The sequence below is a fragment of the Gopherus evgoodei genome, chromosome 7 (genome assembly GCF_007399415.2).
Source record: "Gopherus evgoodei ecotype Sinaloan lineage chromosome 7, rGopEvg1_v1.p, whole genome shotgun sequence".
In the NCBI taxonomy this organism is placed as follows: domain Eukaryota; kingdom Metazoa; phylum Chordata; order Testudines; family Testudinidae; genus Gopherus; species Gopherus evgoodei.
The window spans coordinates 58,680,653-58,703,650 of record NC_044328.1 but is presented as its reverse complement, the minus strand read 5'-3'; the positions used below and the strand labels follow the sequence as shown (position 1 = coordinate 58,703,650).

General features: G+C 45.9%; 1 protein-coding gene across 1 annotated transcript in view; it reads left to right on the top strand.

The window, feature by feature from the left end:
- Positions 1 to 22,998, top strand: part of SH2D4B (SH2 domain containing 4B) — a 141,542-nt gene that overhangs the window by 59,905 nt on the left and 58,639 nt on the right. Inside the window, exons 5-6 of the mRNA XM_030569811.1 lie at positions 5,433 to 5,643; positions 10,219 to 10,346. Coding sequence (XP_030425671.1) covers positions 5,433 to 5,643; positions 10,219 to 10,346 — 339 coding nt within the window. The remainder of the gene's footprint in view (positions 1 to 5,432; positions 5,644 to 10,218; positions 10,347 to 22,998) is intronic.

The window sequence follows — 22,998 nt, the reverse complement described above, 5'->3', positions numbered from 1 at the left end:
GCACTATAACACAAGGGGTGCACTGATGATGTGTGCGCATCTTCACAGGGCTAGGGGTGTACTTAGAGAGAGGCCAACCTTTTCTGATGATGATTCAGAGACTTAAGGCCAGAAGAGACTATTAGACTCTTTAGTCTGACCTTGGATGATTTTATGCTCAGTGGCAGAGTGGTGTTAAAAATACACAACCTGTAGCACAGAGTATCTTCGGGCAGTCAAACAGGAAAAATAATTCATTCATACAATGAATAATACTAGATGTCCAAGCTCCTTTTGCCTTCCTATTGACAGGGTGGGAGATGAAAGGCTACAATGTGTTCTGAAAGATAACAAGTGGTGCAGAGATTGTAGCTGCTGCATGTATAGACATTCAGCATGACAATATCTGCACTGGTCTTGACCCCAGCATAAAGAGCTGGAGAAGAGACAGAATCAGGTAGGGCACTGAGAATAAGGATGTAGTTACCCAGCGGTATGCAAAGGACGAGGAAACAATAAGTATTAGAGATACAGGGCTAAATGCACCCTTATGCTTCCACGAGTGGCATTCTGAGTGCACAGAAAGGCACAGCAAGGTGAGGACCAACCCCATGATTTGCATGACTGCCTTGAGTCAGCTAGCTATGGGAATGGTGGGACCACAGATGGCCTCTTCCTCACCCTTTCATTTCCCCTTACTGGCGCTGGGTATTCCAGGAATAAATTTAATGCCACTGACCTTGGATCATTAGCTCCTGTGAGTTCCCTCTCCCACTCGGTGGATTCCCTAGAAGGAGGTCAGTGGAAGCTGGGGACAACATGACAGCACAGCTCCTGGAACAATTATAAAGACATAGAGCCTCTGTCAGCTTTTTCAGGGATCTGTGGGTGTTGGGAGGCTTAAATCCTGTCTTGCTCTGAGAAGTGAGACAGAGAAAACTGTGCCTTTTTCTTACTGACAGAATGTTCAGTAGGAGGCCCTGCAAATCCATAAGTATTGTTATATAGTTTTTCTGTTGCTTCTGTTAAGAAATCTGTAGTGAGGACAATTGTAAAACACAAAAAGACAGAATTCAGCCCAGGTGTCACTATGAATATATGTGATAAAATATAAGAGGGAGGAAGGGCTGTCAGTAGGAGACCAAAGTTTCTCTGGAAAAGATGTGTGAACATTAATGTTAAACCATTCCAAACAATGCCACTCTGCCTAAGAATGCCACTCTTCATACAAAGGGCAACTCCCTAGATGGTAAAAGTGTCACAATATCTTTATATGAACAGGAAAATGTAGTATAGGTTACTGGCCCCTACCAATATACAAGCATTAGCCAAAGTAAGGATTGTAGACACCTGGCCATGTCTCTGTTGAAGTACTTGTCTATGGCTGAGTGAAATGGAGCATGTAGATGCTTTTGCTTTTTTTTCTTGCCATTCTCCCCCCTTCTTAGATATAGGCAGGCTATCCAGGGAAGTCCAATATATCTATACCAGTGGACCCTAGAGAACTCAAGATTCTTTATACTGTATTCAGAACTCTGGTTCTAGCTGTGATACAGCTGTGACAAATGATGACTGCTCTCTTCCATTATTTACTTACCATGCTGCATTGCACTTAAGACTTATCTTCATTGCTATTGGTGGCATTATTACAAAGACAATGACCATATTTAAAACAACCAGTGTTTTGTGCCTCATATTCTTAAAGATGAAACAGAAAAGCTTTCCAAGTAATACTGTTGCCCCACTCAAATTACATATAGGAATCACTTCACCTGTAGGGTGAACAGTGAAAACTGTTTCTCTGTTTTTCATATTATGCAGTAGTTCAGTACTCTACCCAGCTGAAAATTCAGAGTGAATTTTTAGATAGACCCAAAGTATTTATCCAAATTGTAACTCTACCAATTGTACAGATGAAAGCATCAGACTGAAACTGGATAACTTTTCTTGGATCACTTATTAAATCCAATCTCTTTATTTGCTTCCACTCCAGATCACCCCTTAGCTTTTGATGTTACTTAAACCTCCAAAGTTTGTGGACATTCATTGGTCCCTTGTTTGCTTATAGATTTTCTTGTAAGGTCTGCTTTTATTATATCCTGGCTCCATTGAGTGTTTCCATAATTCACATAAATCAATATATACTTATGCTTATTTCACCTCAAGAGTGAAAACCAGAAGCAGGCAAGCAGCCTCATGAAATGTGGCTGTATAGCAGAATACCTGCATGCATGCATTGCCCATCACAGGTATCACTGCGGAGGGAGAGAAGTAGTGTATGTGCTGCATACACAACTATGTACTACACATGCAGAGCCTTCCTTGCTTTTAAAAAATCTTGTATGCATTAAGAACTGCACAGTGAGTATTCATTTATCAACTCGCTTTTTTTTTTAGTGCCTTGAGCCCCATTTTGCTGGTTTTTGAGACATAAATATCTTTAGGCAGACAAATTATTCCAGTACAGAAAAAATCCTTAACATCCAGCGAAGCAAATATTAAAGAATCAAGCTATTGCCTCCAGTAGCAATTATCAATCCTGCCGTGAGTATCCTGGCTTAGAAGAGGGCTCTTGGAGTTAAAACGAATATGCATATACTGTGCATTGCAGTGGCTGAAAGGGTATTACTCTTAAGAAAAAGTGTTCCCCCACCAACAAATAGAGGAGCAAGTGAACAACGTATTGTGGACAATAGGGCTAGCAGCCATTGGAAAGTACTATAGGGAAAGGCGTGATAAGAATAAAAATATTTAGACTTACAGTGGACACAGTTAATATCCTCTATTGTTAAGGTAACAAAACCATTTTCATTATGGCCTTTTGTTTCTAGGCTTTCATAATATTAGGAAACATTCTCATTTTGGGCAGATAACTGATTTAACCTCACACTAATGATGGTGGTAATAGCTTCTGCTTTATGGGACTATCCCAGTTGTAAAACGGTGATGAAACAGCTGTGAAATTATTAACTCTGACCTTTTGAACACATAAGTTCAAAATGAAGAGTGCTTAGGAGGCCTCAGTCATGGATGTCTTGCCTCTGGTGGCCTCAGTCAAGGATAGCAGCCCTGTCATTTTGCAGTGTGGGTGAAGATCAAGCTACTAGGCCCAGGTCAGAAGGTCTGCATAGTGCAGTATGGATGCAATAGCATGGCTGAGACCTGGGTCCAGCAATTGTAAATCAAGTTTTACTATGTTGAGTGGATGCTCAGGCGTGGGCTTGGAAATACCAAGTCTGCAAGCCCAGGTGCCACAAATCCGATTGTACAATGCAGTGTAGACATACCCTTACAAACCCTACTACAGAGCTTGGTTCTTGAGTTGATGAGACTCAAATTTTACATTGGCTTACCAAAGCCAGAGTAAGTGTCCTTTGTCCCTTCTGTCGCTTTTAGCCCATTTTCTACTTTTAAAAAGTGGTGGTCGTGGCGGGAAGAGTGAGAAAGAGGAAAAACAGCCAGACAAAAACCCCACAATTGGAAGATTTCTTTATGCCAAATTTAGTTATCCCCAAGTGTGTTGAAAGTGACTGGCAGCTGGGACTCACACAGATGTGAAAGGGCTGCATAGCACTTGGGACTGGAGAAGGGATCAAAGTAGCCCAGGGAACTTATTTTTTAAAAAGAAAAACATTAATATACTCAAAACAGTAGGAAAAGAGTGTTCATAAACTTTAGCCTAGTATTCTGTGATCCTTCTCCTAGGAACTGCTTTCCATAGTGGAAAGATACCCTGCATGTATTCCACAAATTATTTTTATATTATTCTAAAGAATATTTCAATTTAAGGAGCTGTAATCTAAGAGCATTAAGTTTCACCGTGGTAGGCTGTTGTGCTCTGATCCAACGAAACACTTAATCATGTTTTTAATCAGGTGAATAATCCCATTGAATTCAGCTACTCATGTGCTGAAATTAAGCATGTGCTTCAGTGTTTTGCTTGAATAGGGCACTGGTGGCTGAAGTAACGAAGCCAAAGACTGAGTTTCTCATAATGCCGCCCAAGCAGGCATCAAATGCATACCTCGTAATGGTTTATTGCTATTAACCTTTACTCGATCCATTCTCAAAAGATTGACCATTGAGATTGGACCACTTGTGTCTTTGTGTCCAAGCCTGGTATGCTTTCCCCAAATGTGGGTCCACACCTGATGCCTCAGAGGCATGCATCCCTATGACATGCTGTGACAAAGTGGGGTTTTATTCATCTTGTTATGTTGCATGTGAGTCTTACTGTCCTATATTGATACTGTGTGTACCTCCATTTCCCTGTGTACGGCACCAATATTTTTGTGGTGGGAATTGGGTGTCTGATTTTTGCTGAGGCTTTCAGGGCAGGTGAGGCTGCCCAGCTGTCTGAACATATGTAACCTGAGATCCAGGATGGAGGTGCGACCAGGTGATACCTTTTGCCCGGGAAGCAGTACAAAGAGAAGGAGGAGGAGCAGGGTCGGCTCCAGGGTTTTTGCTGTCCCAAGTGGTGGGGGAAAAAAAGCAAAAAAAAAAAAAAAGCGATCAGCAGCAGCTCCACCACGCCACTTTCTTCTTCCATGGCAATTTGGCGGCAGGTCCTTCCCTCCGAGAGGGATTAAGGGACCAGCCGCCGAATTGCCATTGAAGAGCCCAACATGCCGCCCCTTCCCCTTGGCCGCCCCAAGCACCTGCTGGCTGGGCTGGTGCTTGAAGCCGTCCCTGAGGAGGTGCCACAGGTGGGGTGTCGGAGGTCGGATCACTGGTAGTAGTCTGCTTGGCGGGACTGGAAGAGGGGAATCCAGGTTGTCTGGCCCAGGAGTCCCCAAGATGGACTTGGATGAAAGTACTGATTTCTGTGATAGCAAGCTCTGTTCTACGCTATGTTCCTGTCAACTAATAAACCCTTCTCTTCTACACACTGGCTGGGAGTCACTGCTGACTGAGGAGTTGGGGTGCAGGGCCCTCTGGCTTCTCCAGAAGCTCCACCTGGGCAGACTCGCTGCGGGAAGCGCACGGTGTGGAAGGGAATGCTGAATGCTCTGAGGTCAGACCCAGGGAGGTCAAAGCTGTGTAAGGTTATTGCTTTGGAGTCAGTATGCTCAGAGAGAGGAGGCATGCTACACCAGAGTCCTGAATGGCTTTGTATGGAGTAGTTCCAGAGCATTGGCCCAGTGACTCCATGACACCTGCCTCATATACTATGCAGTGTTGGAATTTAGAGCATTAATTCCTACTCAGCCCTGGCCATGGTGAATTTATGACCTGAAATAAGAGTTTAGATTTCCTTTATTTTACACAAATGCAAAGGACATTAGCCAAACCATTATTCAATCCTTTGGTGGTATTTTGTGTGTTGGAATCTGAATATTTTTAAAATCAGGTAATAGAGAGGAATGACTGTAGATCATTGTTCTGTAAAGAAAAGGGTAAAGAGTCATGTCTATATTTCTAAAACACAAATGACTTTCATCCCCACCCAGTGCACCGCTCAAAGGCTGCAGATGAGGAAAGGAGCCACAAAGCACGCAAGGCCCGGGATGAATATCGACGGCAATCCTTACGAGCCATCCAGAAAGGAAAAGTGGCTGGCTTGAGTAACCTGTTCAAGGGGACCAGCCTGAGTAATGAGCCAGAGATAAAGCTGAACAGCAACAATCCTAGCCCACTAATGACGCTCACTACACCAGTCAGGTTTGTTCGTATTATAGGTGATTCAAAAAAATTGTTCCTCCATTCATGGGCTTTTACCCCCATTTTAACAAGTGCTTCTTTTATCTTATTTTTTATTTTTAATTTAATTTTGTTTTATTTGAGATTCTCCACAGTGTTGCTCTTGACCCTGAATAGAAAGGGAATGTTTTAAAAAGATCAAAATGCACTGAGTGCATAATGTCAATTAAATGATGTTTGTTTTTAAAAAGCACCTTTTAGCATCCACAAAAAGATGGGTCTTTAAAAAAATCAATGATTTGATAAGAATGCAAGGCTGGGATAGAGAGAGAATCAAACAAATTCTCAAGCAAACTTTAGCTCCGCAGCCTAGAAATAACTGCTGCTCAAGTGTTCTTTGACATATTTTACAGAGAGGGCAACCTCCTAAGTTTTAGTTGAGTTTTCTGCTGGCAAAATCAAGGGTCTTCTGAGTTTTGTTTTATTTTGTTTTTAAACCTATTGATCCGTCATCTGTCTCTTTCATAAACCACATGGATTCCAGAAGTGAAAAACAGTCTAACACAGCACCCCATCTGCTGTGAAATTTATCGGTCGCTCCTTATGGGTTTATATGTTGCCATCTGACATTATTAATTAGGCTTGATAAGATGAACAAGATAATGTGAACTGGGCAAGGTGGTAAAGTAAAAAAATGCATATTCAGTGGAAAAAAGAGAAATTCAACTTTTATTTTCCCTTTTATTGCCAAGTCTTGCAATTACCAGTCAATGTGCTTGTGATATCTGACAGGCTGGCAGCACCAAAAGGACTTCAGTCCCTTCCTGTCTGGGATTTGTGTTCTGTTTTAACAAGCAATCTCTTTATCTTATATGAGATACGGAAACTCACAGCAGATGAGTTGTTTAAATTCCCAGTCTGAGGAATCAAAATTGCTCTGTCTGAAATGCAGTGGGATCTCTACACTCGCCATCAAGTCACTTGTCAAAACAATCTTCTCATTATTTTTATTTTCCCAAACCACTTACATCAAAGAGTCTTCTCTGAAATAAAGTAATAAACACACTAATAAAGATAGTAAATTTAGAAAACTAGTGGTTATAATTCAGCCTGTAGTTCTCCACTTTCTAAATGGAGTTATTTATTACAGAATTGAGCATTGTTTGGTATGAATTACTTACAAGTAGGGCTGAGAAAAAGTTTGGATCCTTATCCAGTCCTTGTCCAAAGCTGTTTATTCATTTCCAAGTCACATCCGTGTTTAAAATTTGATATTGTTTGTTTTTCTTATCTCTTAAGGCATCTTTTTGTCATTGTGTATGACTAGATTGTGACTCAGACTACGTACCTGCTGAAGGGAATCAGAGGAGTAAGGACTCTCTTTAAACCCATGTACAGGCTACCCGGATCTTGGATCTGCATGCATAGGAATAACAACTACTTTGTATGTGTGTACTTCCATATGGGGGCGGGGCAGGTGGGTGAACAGAGAGAGAGAAGGGGCAAAGTCATAGTATTGTTCCTCCAGTGAGGTGGCCAGGGCAACTAAGCAGGTATGGGGTGTGTTGTAATCTGCTACTGGTGTGGACATCACCAGATTACTGCTCCCTGGAGCAAGGGAAAGGGAGTTAGCACAGTATCTCTAGAGGGGTGAGTGTGGGTCACAGTGCTTCCTGAGGGTAATCCTGGATGGGTGCAAATTTGTGCACTGCTCTTTCAGTTCATGGCTGTCTAAAGTCACAGTAAAATGATGTTATTTCTGTGTGAGATTCCTATTTCTTTCACCTTCTATGTTCTTTGGAAAGCTTGTCTGGATTTTTATTTCCTCCCTTCATCCGTCTTTCCTGTCTATTTTGCCCTGCTGATTTTCTCTGTATGTTGAAGCATTTTGTTTCTTTTACTCATCATAGTTTGTCTCTATCTGTGTGGTTGTGTTTAATTTTTTTCTTCCTGCCCTTACCATGCTCACTTTGTCTACTGTAGTTGTGTAGAAATCAACTGGGAGCAATTTCATGATTTGGCCCTAGACAGAAAATTGCTATAAAACCAGCCCTCTTAATTCATGCTCAAACAGTTCCCACAAGGCTGTTTGGAGTCCTGTTTATCTTCCACTCTTAAACAGAATCAGAGAGAAGTGAGCTCTGGACTTTAGAATCCAGGAGTGAGTAAGCTGTCTAGGTCACCCATATAAAATCTTTAAAAGCAGAAATATCTGGGGGAATTAACTGTGCCTCCATGTGTAGTTTGCTTTCTTCTCTGTGTGGATAGCATGCATTCTCTCTGTTATTATAATATCAGAGCAGCTTTTCCATGTACTTAATTCAAACACTCTGGTATTGGTTTGCATATATTTCTGTGTTTGCACTGTTTTTATTTTACTTTTTTTCTACCTACAAAAATAGGTATTTGGAAATAATTTTGGTTGCTTATTGTGTTCTTTTAGCAAAGATTTATCTAGTTGTGCAAGTTGCATGCTTTTAAAACAAACCAGATGTTACAAAAGATGTTTAGAGGCCACTCTAAAAGCGGGGAAGAAGGATCCAGAAGGAGGAAGTTCTGGGGCCCTGAGAAGAAAGCATGCATAAATGGGCATCAGTATATTTCATCTACTGGAGTTCTCTTTCATAGAATCATAGACTTTAAGGTCAGAAGGTATCCTTCATCTTCCTCACTGTGTTCCATCTTTTGGTTCAGGTGGGTCAGGCTCAGTTGGGTGTGGAAGAGCTCTTAACCCTCTGTGGGCTCTGCAACATCCACATCCCCCTCCTAAACAAGCTGACTGTCATGTTGCAGTTCTGTGGTGCCTTTCTCCAGATGTTGTGTGGTGTCCACTGTCATTTGTGGGGTGGTGATGGGGTCACCACTCAGTACGGTGTCTAGCTCTACATATTAGTTGCAGTTCTTGAGGACAGCACCAGATTTTTTGTCCCCTCCTGTCTTTTGGTAGGACTGATGCAGTTCCTCTCTCTTTGCTAGACAGTGTTAATTGTCCCTGTTGTACCTCTGGCCTTTGCAATATCCAGATAAACATCTTTATTTCTGCAGCAGTTCCACATCTGGGCTTGCACTACCCCTCTACTCTCACAGGTTGATGAAATCCAGGAATTCTTTCCTGGACCAGGCAGCATCATGAGGTTTACCTGAGCTTTTTTTAGCTACAGGTTTACCTGGAAGAATACCTATATTCTTGTATACCAAAGGTGGGCTAGCAGGATGAGAGGGATTTCCAAACATATTGGGTATTTTAAGGGGTGGGGAAGCTTCCCCTAAGCAGCAGATTTCAAAAATATGACAAAACAGTCACTGCTGTGGGGCCAAGGGCCTTGTGGTTCTTTTGTTGGAGGACAATTTGTACCGGTACAAGTTATGCAGCATCCTCACGGGTATTGTACTGGTGGAACGGCACTGATACAGGATTTTTGCCATTTCGGGAGGTGGTTTAGCTTGAATGGGTTTTGTTGGCAGGACTCAAAACTGAGAATGGATGCGTGCAAGGATGTGCCAACAGAAGGCAAGTTTTACTGGTAAAACCTTGTGGCTTAGACCAAGCCTTAGGGCATATCCAACTAATATTCTGACTTAGGTCTCTGTCTTGCCACTTGAACTGAGACTCCTTGAGGTCAACCTAGATGTTCTGCCATTTACCCTAAAGGCCTAATTCTGCTTCTGTTGAAAGCAGCAGCCAAACTGCCATTGACTTCAGTGGAAGCAGGACCCAGACCCCGAGGAGGATATCCATCAGATGTCAAGAGCACCCAGTATTCTCTTGCACAGTCTCCAATCACTAGAGGGCAAGCTCATCATTACTGAGTATTATAGGATCTAGTTTGCTTTGTTGGTTCTTGGTTGTCTGGTAGGTTATAGTAGTGCTTCTCTGTGACTGCCCGGTTGATATCCTGATTTTGAAAGAGTTGTAATTCCAAACAATACTAATTTCAGCACTTACTCAGGATGCCTGCAAATATGGATCATTAAATGATAGCTCCGTTGTAGGCAGAGCACAAGATGCGAGAGCTAGAAAAATGCAGTGAGCCAAACAGAAACTGAGGACTTACAAGATGTATAAGTAGGGACATAGGACCTATGGAGCAATAGTAGAAGTAGGGGGAAGGCAAGGCACCTCAGAGAGAAACTCCAGAGAAATGTTTTCTCTCCATGTTTTCCTGTGGTCAAGGCATGCTAGACACAGTGGCTGAATCTTGCTTAACATGCAGGGGATTCACACAAAAGGTAAAAAGTAGTTTTTTGCTTGCAAATAATAATCTTTTGTTTATGAAAAATTAAAAGAAATCAGAGTGAATAATAGAGCAGGTTGAATATTTTCCATTAAATCTTATTGTCAGAAAATGGCTTTTGGACAAAACTGATGTTTTAATGATGGAATTTCTTTTGTCAAAAATGTTTGGATTTTTATAGGAAAACAAATCCCCACCTCCCCTACCCACAAGATATCTGGTTATTCAATGAAATAAAAAAATTCCCAGTGGACTGTAGTGATTAGCCCCTGTTCCCCCTACTCTATGAACATGGTGCAAGTTATTTTTTGTCCTATAGCTGCATGACATCTATCTCCCATTGTTTGTATTTTAAATGTAGGAAAGCTTGGGAGCGTCCTTCTAGACCCATTTCCAGAGAAATCCTCATTCGCTGGTTCAAGGAGGAGCAGCTTCCACGACATGCTGGGTTTGAGAGAAACACCTGTGCTGTAGCGCCCTGGTTTCATGGTAATTCAGTTATCTTTATTTTTTCATATAATTGAGCCTAAAGGACGTTCTGGGTTGAAGCAGTGGGTTACAAAATATCTTTGTTTTTTTGCAAGGACCACAATAGGCACTTTCAATTGCCCCTCTAGTTGGGAGTAATCTTGTTCACTTTCCTCACAAGGGTTGGTATAAAATGGGTTGCTGTCTGACCAGTAATGTCTATCCATTATTTTTATCATAGAGAGACTATTCTTCCCATTTTTTTCCCTCTGTTTTGTAGTCCAATTTGTGACACATACCAGATGTCCTCCTATTTCTTAGTATTATCAGAGCCTGAACTGCACAAATGAATGTCTGGAATAACATTTGGGAGAGGTGTGTGTGTGAGAGCGCGTGTGTAATGCCGACAGCCCCCTGTCATTGATGGGCAGGATTGAACCTGGGATTTCTGGAGCTTAGTACATGAGCCTCTACAGCATGAGCTAAAAGCCAACTAGCTGTTAGTGAAGGCTGTAGAGCAAACTTGTTAATCTCTCTCTCTCCGTAAGTGATCTTGGTACTGGTAGCTGGGACAGAACACTACACCCCAAAGGTGTGCGGATTACACGTGTGCAGATGCAAATCTCATTTTTATCCTGCATTACAAACATCGTTGATATTTGCTGTAACTATATAGGTAGGAACCAAGCATTCTGGCTATTAGTATAAATCATAGCTGACACAAAGACTTTTATTTATGAGCCTGAATGTATTTTAGATCCAAGTCACAACACTCTTTTCCTCTGAATGTTAGGAATTAGAGTATTATAGTAGATGTGGTGGGCCTGACCTTTTTCTGACCCCAACTGTCATTTCTTATTATGGGGTTGTGTTTTTAGAGAATCCCTCACTTTCCTTGAGAGCTCTTTGACACGTGAGCCTCCCTCACTCCCTGCCTATCAAGGCATAAATAAGTTAAATGTGCATATGGAGAATCATATCTCAACTAATCATCTGTTACAAGCAAGAAATGAAGAAATACAATTATGGACAGCTCTTGTCTCTCTCCAGGTTGTGATTTGAAATCCTTCTCACTATACATAAGTTTTTGCTTAAATATTTTAGAAAAGACGGTTACTCATCTTTGTAACTGTTGTTCTTCGAGATGTGTTGCTCACATCCATTCCAGTTAGGTGTGCGCGCCGCGCGTGCACGTTCGTCGGAAACTTTTTTACCCTAGCAACTCCAGTGGGCCGGCAGGCCGCCCCCTGGAGTGGCGCCGCCGTGGCGCTCAATATATATCCCTGCCGGCCCACCCGCTCCTCAGTTCCTTCTTGCCGGCTACTCCGACAGTGGGGAAGGAGGGCGGGTGTGGAATGGATGTGAGCAACACATCTCAAAGAACAACATTTACAAAGGTGAGTAACCGTCTTTTCTTCTTCGAGTGATTGCTCACATCCATTCCAGGTAGGTGAATCCCAAGCCATACCTAGGCGGTGGGGTCGGAGTGAGAAGTCGCGGCATGGAGCACTGCAGATCCGAAGGCCGCGTCCTCTCTTGACTGCTGGACCAGGGCGTAGTGGGAAGCAAAGGTGTGGACCGATGACCAGGTCGCTGCCCGACAGATTTCCTGGATGGGCACACGGGCGAGGAAAGCCAGCGATGACGCCTGCGCCCTGGTAGAATGCGCAGTCACACGGCCCGTAGGGACGTGGGCCAAGTCATAGCAGGTCCTGATACAGGACGTTACCCATGAGGATAACCTCTGGGAGGAGATAGGAAGCCCCTTCATGCGGTCCGCTACCGCCACGAAAAGTTGGGGGGAGTTGCGGAAGGGCCTGATCCTCTCCATGTAGAACGCGAGAGCCCTACGGACATCAAGCGAGTGGAGCTGCTGCACCCTGCCTGAGGAGTGAGGTTTCGGGAAAAAAACCGGAAGGAATATCTCTTGGCTGATGTGGAAGGACGAGACTACCTTGGGGAGAAAGGCAGGGTGTGGCCTCAGCTGCACCTTATCTTTGTGGAAGACTGTATACGGGGGGTCTACCACAAGAGCCCGGAGTTCCGACACCCGCCTAGCTGAGGTGATAGCTACTAAAAAGGCAGTCTTCCAAGAGAGGTAAAGCAAGGAGCAAGTAGCTAACGGCTCAAAGGGGGGTCCCATGAGCCGAGACAACACCAAGTTAAGATCCCAGGTTGGAGCAGGGAGTCGGACGTTAGGGTATAAACGTTCCAGACCCTTAAGGAATCTAGACACCGTCGGGTGAGAAAAAACAGAGCGACCATCCGCACCCGGGTGAAAGGTGGAGATAGCTGCCAGGTGGACTCGCAACGACGATATCGCCAGGCCCTGATGTTTGAGGGACCAAACGTAGTCTAAGATATTGGCCACCGAAACTTCCAAAGGGCGGAGATTTCTCTCCACGCACCAACAGGAGAAACACTTCCACTTGGCCGAATATGTCGCTCTCGTGGAAGGCTTCCTGCTGCCCAAAAGCACCTCCCTCACCGGTGTGGAGCAGCGCAGCTCAGAGCCGGTCAGCCACGCAGGAACCACGCCGCTAGGTGCAGCGACTGCAGGTCCGGGTGACAGAGGGTCCCGTGCTCCTGGGTAATCAGGTCCGGGTGAAGGGGCAGGGGAACTGGGTCGGCTATGGCCAGGTCCAGCAGCATGGGGTACCAATGTTGCCTGGGCCACGCCGGGGCTACCATGATCACGCGAGCCCTGTCCCTGCGCACCTTCAGAAGGACCCTGTGGACCAGTGGGAATGGGGGAAACGCGTAGTACAAGTGGGTCGACCACGGAATAAGGAAGGCATCCGCTATCGACCCGGGCTCCCTGCCCTGAAAGGAGCAGAACACCTGGCACTTCTTGTTCCCCCCGGACGCGAAGAGGTCCACACGGGGATAACCCCACCTCTGTAAGATTGAGAGGGCGACGTCCGGGCGAAGGGACCACTCGTGCGACAGGAAGGATCTGCTCAAGCGATCCGCCAGCGTGTTCCGTACTCCGGGGAGGAAGGAAGCCGTGAGGTGAATGGAGTGGGCTACACAAAAGTCCCAGAGTCGCATCGCCTCGTGACACAGGGGAGAGGATCTGGTGCCGCCTTGCTTGTTGATATAGTACATGGTCGTCGTGTTGTCGGTAAACACCGCGACACAACGACCATGAAGCTGATGGCAGAATGTTTGACAAGCAAGGCGGACTGCTCTCAACTCCCGCATGTTGATGTGCAACCCCACCTCCTTCGGGGACCACAGGCCCTGCGTTCTCAGGGTTCCCAGGTGGGCCCCCCAGCCTAAATCTGAGGCATCCGTTGTCAGGGACACCGAGGGCTGAGGTGGGTGGAAAGGGAGCCCCACACATAGCACGGACTGGTCCAGCCACCAGTCGAGAGAATCTAACACCCCTTGGGGGATCGTGACCAGCATGTCTAGCGGCTGTCTTGCCGGTCGGTAATGATCGATGAGCCACAACTGGAGGGGCCTCATGCGGAGCCGAGCGTAACCAGTCACAAAGGTGCAAGCCGCCATGTGGCCTAACAGGGCTAGACATGTCCGCACTGATGTCAAGGGGGCTGCCCGCAGTCGTTGAACGATCGCCGACAATGCCTGGAACCTCTGCAACGGCAGCAGAGCCCTGGCCACAGTGGCGTCCAGGACGGCCCCGATGAACTCCACCCTCTGCGTGGGGATCAGGGTGGACTTGTCCATGTTTATCAAGAGGCCCAAAGTAGCAAACAGGCCGGTGATCACGCGGACATGGCTGCAAACTTGCCGTTCCGACGTGCCCCGAATTAACCAATCGTATAGGTAAGGGAACACGTGGATACGACTGCGTCGAAGATGTGCCACAACAACTGCCATGCATTTTGTAAATACCCTCGGGGCCGTAGAAAGGCCAAATGGGAGGACTGCAAACTGGAAATGAAGGGGGCCCGCCACGAAACGAAGGAAACGTCTGTGGTGTGGCCAAATGGCAATGTGAAAATACGCGTCCTGCATGTCGAGGGCGGCGTACCAGTCTCCCGGATCCAGGGATGGGATAATGGTCCCCAGGGATACCATGCGGAACTTCAACTTCACCAGGTACTTGTTGAGCTCTCGCAAGTCGAGGATAGGCCTGAGGCCTCCCTTGGCCTTGGGGATCAGAAAGTAACGGGAATAAAACCCCTTGCCTTTCTCGTTTTCCGGAACCGTCTCTATAGCTCCTTTGCTGAGGAGCGTCTGTACCTCCTGCCGAAGGAATTGCTCGTGAGAGGGGTCCCTGAAGAGGGACGAGGAAGGGGGGCGGGAAGGAGGAAATGATACAAACTGCAGGCGGTATCCCGTCTGCACCGTGCGTAAGACCCAGCGGTCCGATGTTATTTGGGTCCACGCCGGGAGGAAAAACGAAAGGCGGTTGGAAAACGGGGGGGAAGGATCCATGGGGGAAACTGTTACTGCGCCCTCGGGCGCACCTTCAAAATGAAGGCTTGGGTCCAGGCGGGGGCTTAGAGGAGCCTTGGTTCTGCCCCCCTTGGTTCCCCGAATGCCTGCGCCTTCCATTCCTGCCACGGCGCCTATTAAGGTCCTGCCGTTGGCGGAACTGGGAATATGGCCTGCGCTGCTGTTGTTGCTGTGGCCGGAAGGGTCTGCGTTGCGTTCCCGGTGTGTGCATCCCGAGGGAGCGCATAATGACCCGATTGTCCTTCAGACTCTTAAGTCTGGGGTCTGTCTTTTCGGAAAACAGGCCCTGGCCTTCGAATGGGAGGTCCTGGATGGTATGTTGGAGCTCCGGAGGAAGGCCAGAGACCTGCAGCCAGGAGATGCAGCGCATCGTTACCCCCGACGCGAGGGTGCGGGCAGCCGAGTCTGCAGCGTCCAAAGAAGCTTGCAAAGATGTACGTGCAACCTTCTTGCCCTCATCTAAGATGGCTGCAAATTCCTGGCGGGCGTCTTGCGGCAGCAGCTCTTTAAATTTGTCTGCTGCCACCCAGGAGTTGAAAGCGTACCTGCTGAGCAGGGCTTGCTGGTTCGAAACCCTGAGCTGCAGCGCCCCAGCCGAGTATACTTTACGTCCAAGGAGGTCCATTCGCCTGGCCTCCCTGGATTTGGGGGCTGGAGCTTCCTGCTCATGACGCTCTCTGTCATTTACCGGTTGTACCACCAGGGAACACGGTGTCGGGTGTATATGGAGGTACTCATAGCCTTTAGAGGGGGCCATGTACTTCCTCTCGACCCCCCTCGCCGTAGGGGGGATGGAGGCCGGTGACTGCCAGATGGTATTAGCGTTGGCCTGGATGGTCCTTATGAAGGGTAGGGCGACCCTGGTGGGAGCATCCGATGAGAGGATGGTAACAATCGGATCCTCTATGTCCGAGACCTCCTCGGCTTGTAGGCTCAGATTCTGAGCTACTCGCCTGAGGAGGTCTTGGTGCGCCCTGAGATCCAGCGGGGGGGGGCTACTGGAGGAGGTACCAGCCACCGCTTCATCAGGGGAGGAGGATGAGGAGACCCCCAGCAAGAGAGTGTCTAATGGGGGGTCTCCCTCGGCCCTCGCCTCTGTCTCAGGAGCCAGAGCGGAGTCTTGCTGCTTGGACCCCTCTTCCCCATCCGGGGAGGGAGGGGGGCGAGACAATGAGGCCTCCGGCACCCTGTGCTCCGCCGTCGCAGGCCTAGCAGGAAGCTGCTGGGGCCCCTGGGCTTGATGGTATGCCCAGGGTGTCCAAAACCCCCACTGCTGCAGGCCTTGGTCGTGTTGTGGCGGGTCGTGAAAGAGCGCTGCCTGCCGGTCGGTGCCCAGCGCATACTCGCTGTCCGTTTGTGAGAAGACCGACGGCTGTCTAGAAGGCCACGGCGGGGCCGACCCTGGCTGGTAAGGGTCTGCGCGGGTCGGCAGGGACGATCTTCTCGGTGCCGGGGATCGGTACCGGGAGTCATAGCGGTGCCGGGACCGGGACCGGGTTCTGTCTCGGTGCCGGGATCTGGACCGGTACCAGCCGCCGCTTCGGTGCCGGGATCGGGACCGGGACCTGCCACCAGCTCGGTGCCGGGAGGTCGACCGGTGCGGCGAGTGACGGCGGGACTGGCTCCTGGAGTCACGGTGCCGGCATCGGCGGCTGGAGTCCGACCGCGACCGCCTTGAGGTCGACCGGTGCCACGAGTGCGACCGGTACCGCCGAGAAGAGCGGTGCCGGGACTGCGAGCGGCAATGAGATCTCGACCTGCCGTGACGTCGGGACCTGGACCGCGAGCGCGAGTCCCGAGACGGTGCCGACATCATGGGCTTGCCTCTAGACGCGACCCGCACCGGAGGTACCGGGGGTGGCAGCTGAGTAGGCTCAGTCAAGGCAATGAGGTCCCGTGCCGAGGCGAAGGTCTCCGGCGTGGATGGGACCAATATCTCAACCCCAGATCTCATGGGGGAGCTTGGCGGCACCGGACTCGACGGACCCGCCGGGCCCGGAGTCGACGGTGCCGGCGGCGCCGCGGCCGATGTTGAGGCCGGGCGCTCCAGTCGGATCTGCCTGGCCGGAGTAGCAGACTTCGACGGTCTTGGTTCTGCCCCCAGTGCCGGAGAAGGTCGGTGCCGGGGAGTCTTTTCGGTGCCGGTGCGATCCGGTGCCGGCGCCGAGATCACGGCCTGCGAAGCCGCCGGGTCAAGTGCCGCCTCCATAAGGAGAGTCCGGAGTCTTTGATCTCTCTCCTTTTTTGTCCTTGGCTTAAAAGCCTTGCAGATGCGGCACTTGTCTGATCTGTGTGATTCCCCCAGGCACTTCAGGCACGCGTCGTGGGGGTCGCTGATAGGCATAGGCTTCTTGCAGGCCGCACACTGCTTGAAGCCCGGCGAACCAGGCATGAGCCCGGTGCCGGGTAGGGCTAGAGCCCCCGGCAAACAACTATTTACAACCTATCTACACTTAAATACTTAACAATCTAACTAACAACTATAACAATAACGAGAGATAACGAGAGATAACAAGGAGAGCTAGGGACGTGGAGGACAGCTATGCCGCGCTCCACAGTTCCAACGACCGACACGGCGGTAAGAAGGAACTGAGGAGCGGGTGGGCCGGCAGGGATATATATTGAGCGCCATGGCGGCGCCACTCCAGGGGGCGACCTGCCGGCCCACTGGAGTTGCTAGGGTAAAAAAGTTTCCGACGAACGTGCACGCACGGCGCGCACGCCTAACTGGAATGGATGTGAGCAATCACTCGAAGAAGAACACATCAGCTAGCTACTGGCTTGGTGCATCAAACAAAAAGAAAGAAGTAGATAGCTTGTAAATATTATACATTTCTATTTTTTATGAGCAGTGATGCAGATGAAAGATAGGCCTGTATATACACATATTTGACATGGGATCTCTCTAAGAGTTAGTTAATGTAATAGTTGTATTTTTTGTAGCTTACAGTGTATGGAAAAGGAGCAAACATTCAACTCAATGGTTTATTTCCTGATTTGTAGAGCTGGTGGAACTCTGCAAGAAAGCATCTGTGAACATTCATAGGAATAAAGTTATGTGAGGTCAGTTCAACTGAATTCATGACCCCCACTTATTTGCTATTTGCAAACAATCTAATGGGCAAGGTTTTTCCCCCAGTATTTGAGGGAAGCTCATTCACATGAATATGCATGTGCAGATGCAAACATGTATTTGTGCAAGTCATCTAAGTCTTGATGTAAAGCCCAGTGAAGTCAATGGGAGTCAAGTATCAGAGGGGTAGCTGTGTTAGTCTGGATCTGTAAAAAGCAACAAAGAGTCCATTAATGGGAGTGTGACTTTATGGACTGAAAGCTCACAAAACTCATCATGAGAATAAGTTTCTTCTTGCTTCTCCACCCAACAAAGATAATGAAGTTATATTTAGAGCTGTGCAAAGCACAGCAATTTTGTGATTGTCTTTTTGTTCTGTGTTTCTATAGCACAATAGAGTCCTGATCTATGATTGAGACTCCTAGGTGCTATGATAATATAAACAATAATTTGCTGGGGTTCATGCAGATATTGTTTTGGTATCTTTTCATTTGAATGTGAACAAGATCATATTGTCCTAAGTGAAACTCAGTCAAAATCCTCAAGTTTCATCTAGTTTCACATGAAAATCCCCACCCTATTTCATGTGATTGTGATGCAAAAGCTAAAATGGGGCCTGGTGTGCTCAGATGTTTTGTGAATCTTTTAGCAAACTTCGTTTGAGTTCCAAATTTTGTAACAAACTTTGGGAACCAAACGAGTACTCTGTTGCTGGGTCACATTGTGAACATTGTGTCCAGGTCCAGCTGGCTCCCACAACACACCTCATCAGAGTGAAGAGTTCAATGGCATTATCTTGGAATGGTGGAAGCTAAACATCAACATGTTATGGTAAAAGGTCTAAAGGAATTTTGAGTGTGACTCTGAAATGAAGCAGAGAGAGAGCGCTACTTTGGCACAGAGCCCACTGTGGAGTCACACTTTGCAATTCTGAAGCAAGGAAATTCTTTGCTGTTTGTTTCCATTGTGTTCTGGGATACAGGACTTTGTGCACATTTTTCGTGTGTAAATGAGAGTACACCAAAGCGTGTACCTGAGTCATATTACTGATTTCTCATTTAAATGGAAACAATCATGCAAGGCCCTGAAATTTGTCTCATGGCTCTGGCCATAGAGCAACAACTTGTTCATCATCTGCTTAAATGGATGAGGTCATGGAAAGCAATGTTGTCAAGTATTTAGGCCAGAGGTTAGAAGGCATAACTCTTGCATTGCATTTTGGGTTCTATTACTGAATCAGGGCTGGAACCTGCCAAGTGCTCTCGAGAGTGCTAATACTGACTATAGTGACAGCGGAGGGTCCCTAGAACTTGTAGGATCAGATCCTTGACAACCTTGAGTGAGTCCCTGAACTTCCCATTCCTCATTTTCCCTATCTGTAAAATGGGATAATATTTTGCAAGGGTAATGTGAAGCTTCAGTAAAAGATCTGAAGTGCTTTGAGATCCTTGGATGAAGTGGGCTAAAGAAGGGTAAAATGTCATGGAGTATGATCATCTGGTAGATCAGTGCTGAAAGTAGATGCTCAGATAGTGTAAAATGATATAATTCCACTCAAGTAAATGGAGCTATCCTGATCTACATCAGCTGAGGAAGTCACCCTTAGTCTCTTAGCCAAGATAAAACTTCAGTCCAGTCAGTATCTTTAAAGTTTAAATTAAAGGTAACATTTTTTTATTGGTGCTAACTAGAAAATGAAGGAAAGAATCCTGTGGCACCTTATAGACTAACAGACGTTTTGGAGCATGAGCTTTCGTGGGTGAATACTCACTTCGTCAGATGCATGTAGTGGAAATTTCCAGGGGCAGGTATATATATGCAAGCAAGCTAGAGATAATGAGGTAGTTCAATCAGGGAGGATGAGGCCCTGTTCTAGCAGTTGAGGTGTGAAAACCAAGGGAGGAGAAACTGATTTTGTAATTGGCAAACCATTCACAGTCTTTGTTTAATCCTGAGCTGATGGTGTCAAATTTGCAGATGAACTGAAGCTCAGCAGTTTCTCTTTGAAGTCTGGTCCTGAAGTTTTTTTGCTGCAGGATGGCCACCTTAAGGTCTGCTATAGTGTGGCCAGGGAAGTTGAAGTCTTCTCCTACAGGTTTTTGTATATTGCCATTCCTAATATCTGATTTGTGTCCGTTTATCCTTTTGCGTAGCGACTGTCCAGTTTGGCCGATGTACATAGCAGAGGGGCATTGCTGGCATATGATGGCATATATTACATTGGTGGACGTGCAGGTGAATGAACTGGTGATGGTGTGGCTGATCTGGTTAGGTCCTGTGATGGTGTTGCTGGTGTAGATATGTGGGCAGAGTCTATAAGGTGCCACAGGATTCTTTGCTGCTTTTACAGATCCAGACTAACACGGCTACCCCTCTGATACTAGAAAATGAAGGCTCCTTCAAACTAAAAATAAAATCACAAACCCAAATCTTATAAAGATCAGCGGTCTTCACACTGGAATCCTGCACATATACCACCTTTTGTAATTATGCTGAGCCGAGTGCTCATGCAAATTCTAATTCCTCCAGTGGGTTTTCATGGAATGTGAAGCGGTGCAGCGTAATGGGGCTTTCTGTCTATCTAAAATTCCCCCACCAGTTTCATTTGAAAGTTGGGCCAGATCCTTGGTGCTGGGTAAATCACCTTTTTGCCTTTCCAGCACTGAAGGAGGGAGATAAAGGTGATAAAATACTGCGGCAGGGGGAACTATAGTCTACTGGATGGAGCTCAGGGCTAAGCAGTCACATGTTGTAGTCCCAGATCAGCCACTAACTAGCTCGCTGACCTTAGGCAAGTCATCCTATGTTTCTCTCCATCTCACTTTTCATCCTCCTCTAAAATAGATACAGTAAACACTTTGCATATTCTGTACAATCTTCAGATAAAAAATGCTATAAATATACAAAGGGTTATTAGTTAGATTTACCATAGGGCAACATCTGGAGTAAATGATGTTTAAAAACCAGAAAAACCTTTTCTAAGGTCTCTAGCCAGTCTTTCTTTCCTCACTCCCAAAAGTAACTGTGAGAAAACATCAATTTCAGCTCCAAGAGTCTCTTTCCTTTTCCATAGAGTAGAAATATCATTAATCTAATCCCCACAACATATGGGAAATTTATTTAAGTAACATTGATCATGGTAACATTAATCTTTCCAGTTTGTGTTCAAGAAGTTGCAGTGAGTTCTTGCAAAATTATTTTTAACATGGAGCTGCCAGGTGTGGATCCATAGTTCAGGTTGTGTTGCGTTTTGTACTGAAAGCAGGGATTCAGCTTTTCTTTGTCTGTAGAATACATTCTGTCCTTTCCCAAAATTACAGCACTTCCTCCTTGGAGACAGAATGAATTTTGTAACATTTTAGAAAGAAATCTGTTATTTAGTGTGAGTTAAAATTAGTGGTAAAAAGTCTCTTTAAAAAACCTCAGCTCAGACATTATCTGACTACAGAAATTGGCAGGGAAATGAATCTTGAGTAGATATGGTGCTGTGCACATTTGTGTTGTAAAGAAATATTTAGGATTCAGGGCCCCTCCACACTATTATTTTCCTTCAGGAGAGGCAGAAAAATATTGATCTCCAGAGAATATCACAAGAACTGCCCTCTTTCAAAATTGCTGCCACCTCCCATTGTTATCAATAGACTGAAGCCATGGCCTGACTTGAGTAAAGATGGTCATTGCCTCCATTCACTTGCTCCTCCCTGCCTCTTGACAGCATATAAAGCCACTTAACAAGTCCTTCCCAATGGAAGTGAAGCTATCAACTGGCATATGATTCCTCAGGGCCCTCAGCTAGCTGGAGCTGCTTGAATATCAAGGAGCCAGAATCAACTTCTTGGCTATCCTGACCATATCTTGGTTCAAGTGATAATCTGGGCTAACTCTCATTTGTACAAAACCATGTACAATAGTCTTAAAGTAGCTGTAAAAATTACTTAAATTATTTGAATACTTAAACCCAGAAAATTAAAGGTTCTGGGTTTCATAATTAGCAACTGATATCATACCAACTAATCAGTGAATGTGGGCTCTGAGGACACAATATAATGATCCCTTCTTGGGTTCAATTCTAGAGATTCAAGAAACTTGTTATGAATTTGCAATTCTGGCTGAACTTTGCCAATATCAGTGAATCTTGGTTTTTAGGGAAGATTTGAATGGGATTTATGATTTCAGATGGAAAGCTGTTTTATATGGCTCACAGCTGGAGACAAGTAAAACTGGGCTGTTTTGTCTGAGTTTTGCTTTGATTTGGGGGTTTTCAAACCTCAGTGCAACCCATGCCAAAGTAAAATGAAAAAGTTTATCAGCCTTTTCCCATCTATTGCCGAGTATTACCAAACTCTCTCTCATACATCTACGTTTGTTGTCAGTTAGCTGCAAATATATGGTATAGGCCAGGAATATAATTCTTTTTGGCAACAAAAACATGGGCCTCTACCTTCCTAACACTTAACTGTCCTGTGCTGTAATGAGGGATTCTGATTGCTGAAAATATACTAATACTTTGCCCTTTGTCTGAAGTATTGTCTTGTTTTTTCCTTCCTTCTGTTTAAACTCCATTTAGGCATTCAGCTTTTCCTATGAAAATTGGCTTTTCACTTGTTATTTCTGGGAAAGTTAAGATGTAGCAAACTCTCAGACCCAACATTTTGGCTCATGCAGAGTTTGACTCCTGAATATAGAAGATTTTCTCAAATCATTCAAGTGTCACTTAGCAAACAAGAACCAGACTCTAAAATGATCCCATCCTTAGTTAAGATTTGGAAGTTCTTGACAGCTTGTTCAGATCTACCTACCTTATGTCAATGGACGCTCTTGCAAGTGTAGAAAGGACATGTCCTAGTCATCACTATTATCAACACATTATCGTCTTATATCTATTACATGCCATTAGTGAAGGAGCTAAGTTGAAGGAGCTGTCCAGTCAATCAGTGTTTGAAAGGGAATCTTCTTTAGGTTGTGAGAGTTGGTGAAGAGACCCAAAAGTATGGTGTTCCCTCTGATTTCAGATCAAGAATTCCTTCTCTAATGGTTTTCATCTCCCATGTTGTTTGTGGGAAGAAACACTGACAGATGTCAGTAGACAGGATGTTTCTGCAGACTGGATTTCTTCAGTATGGGATGTCTAACATTTTTGAGCATTTGTGTTTTCTTTTGAGAATAGCACTG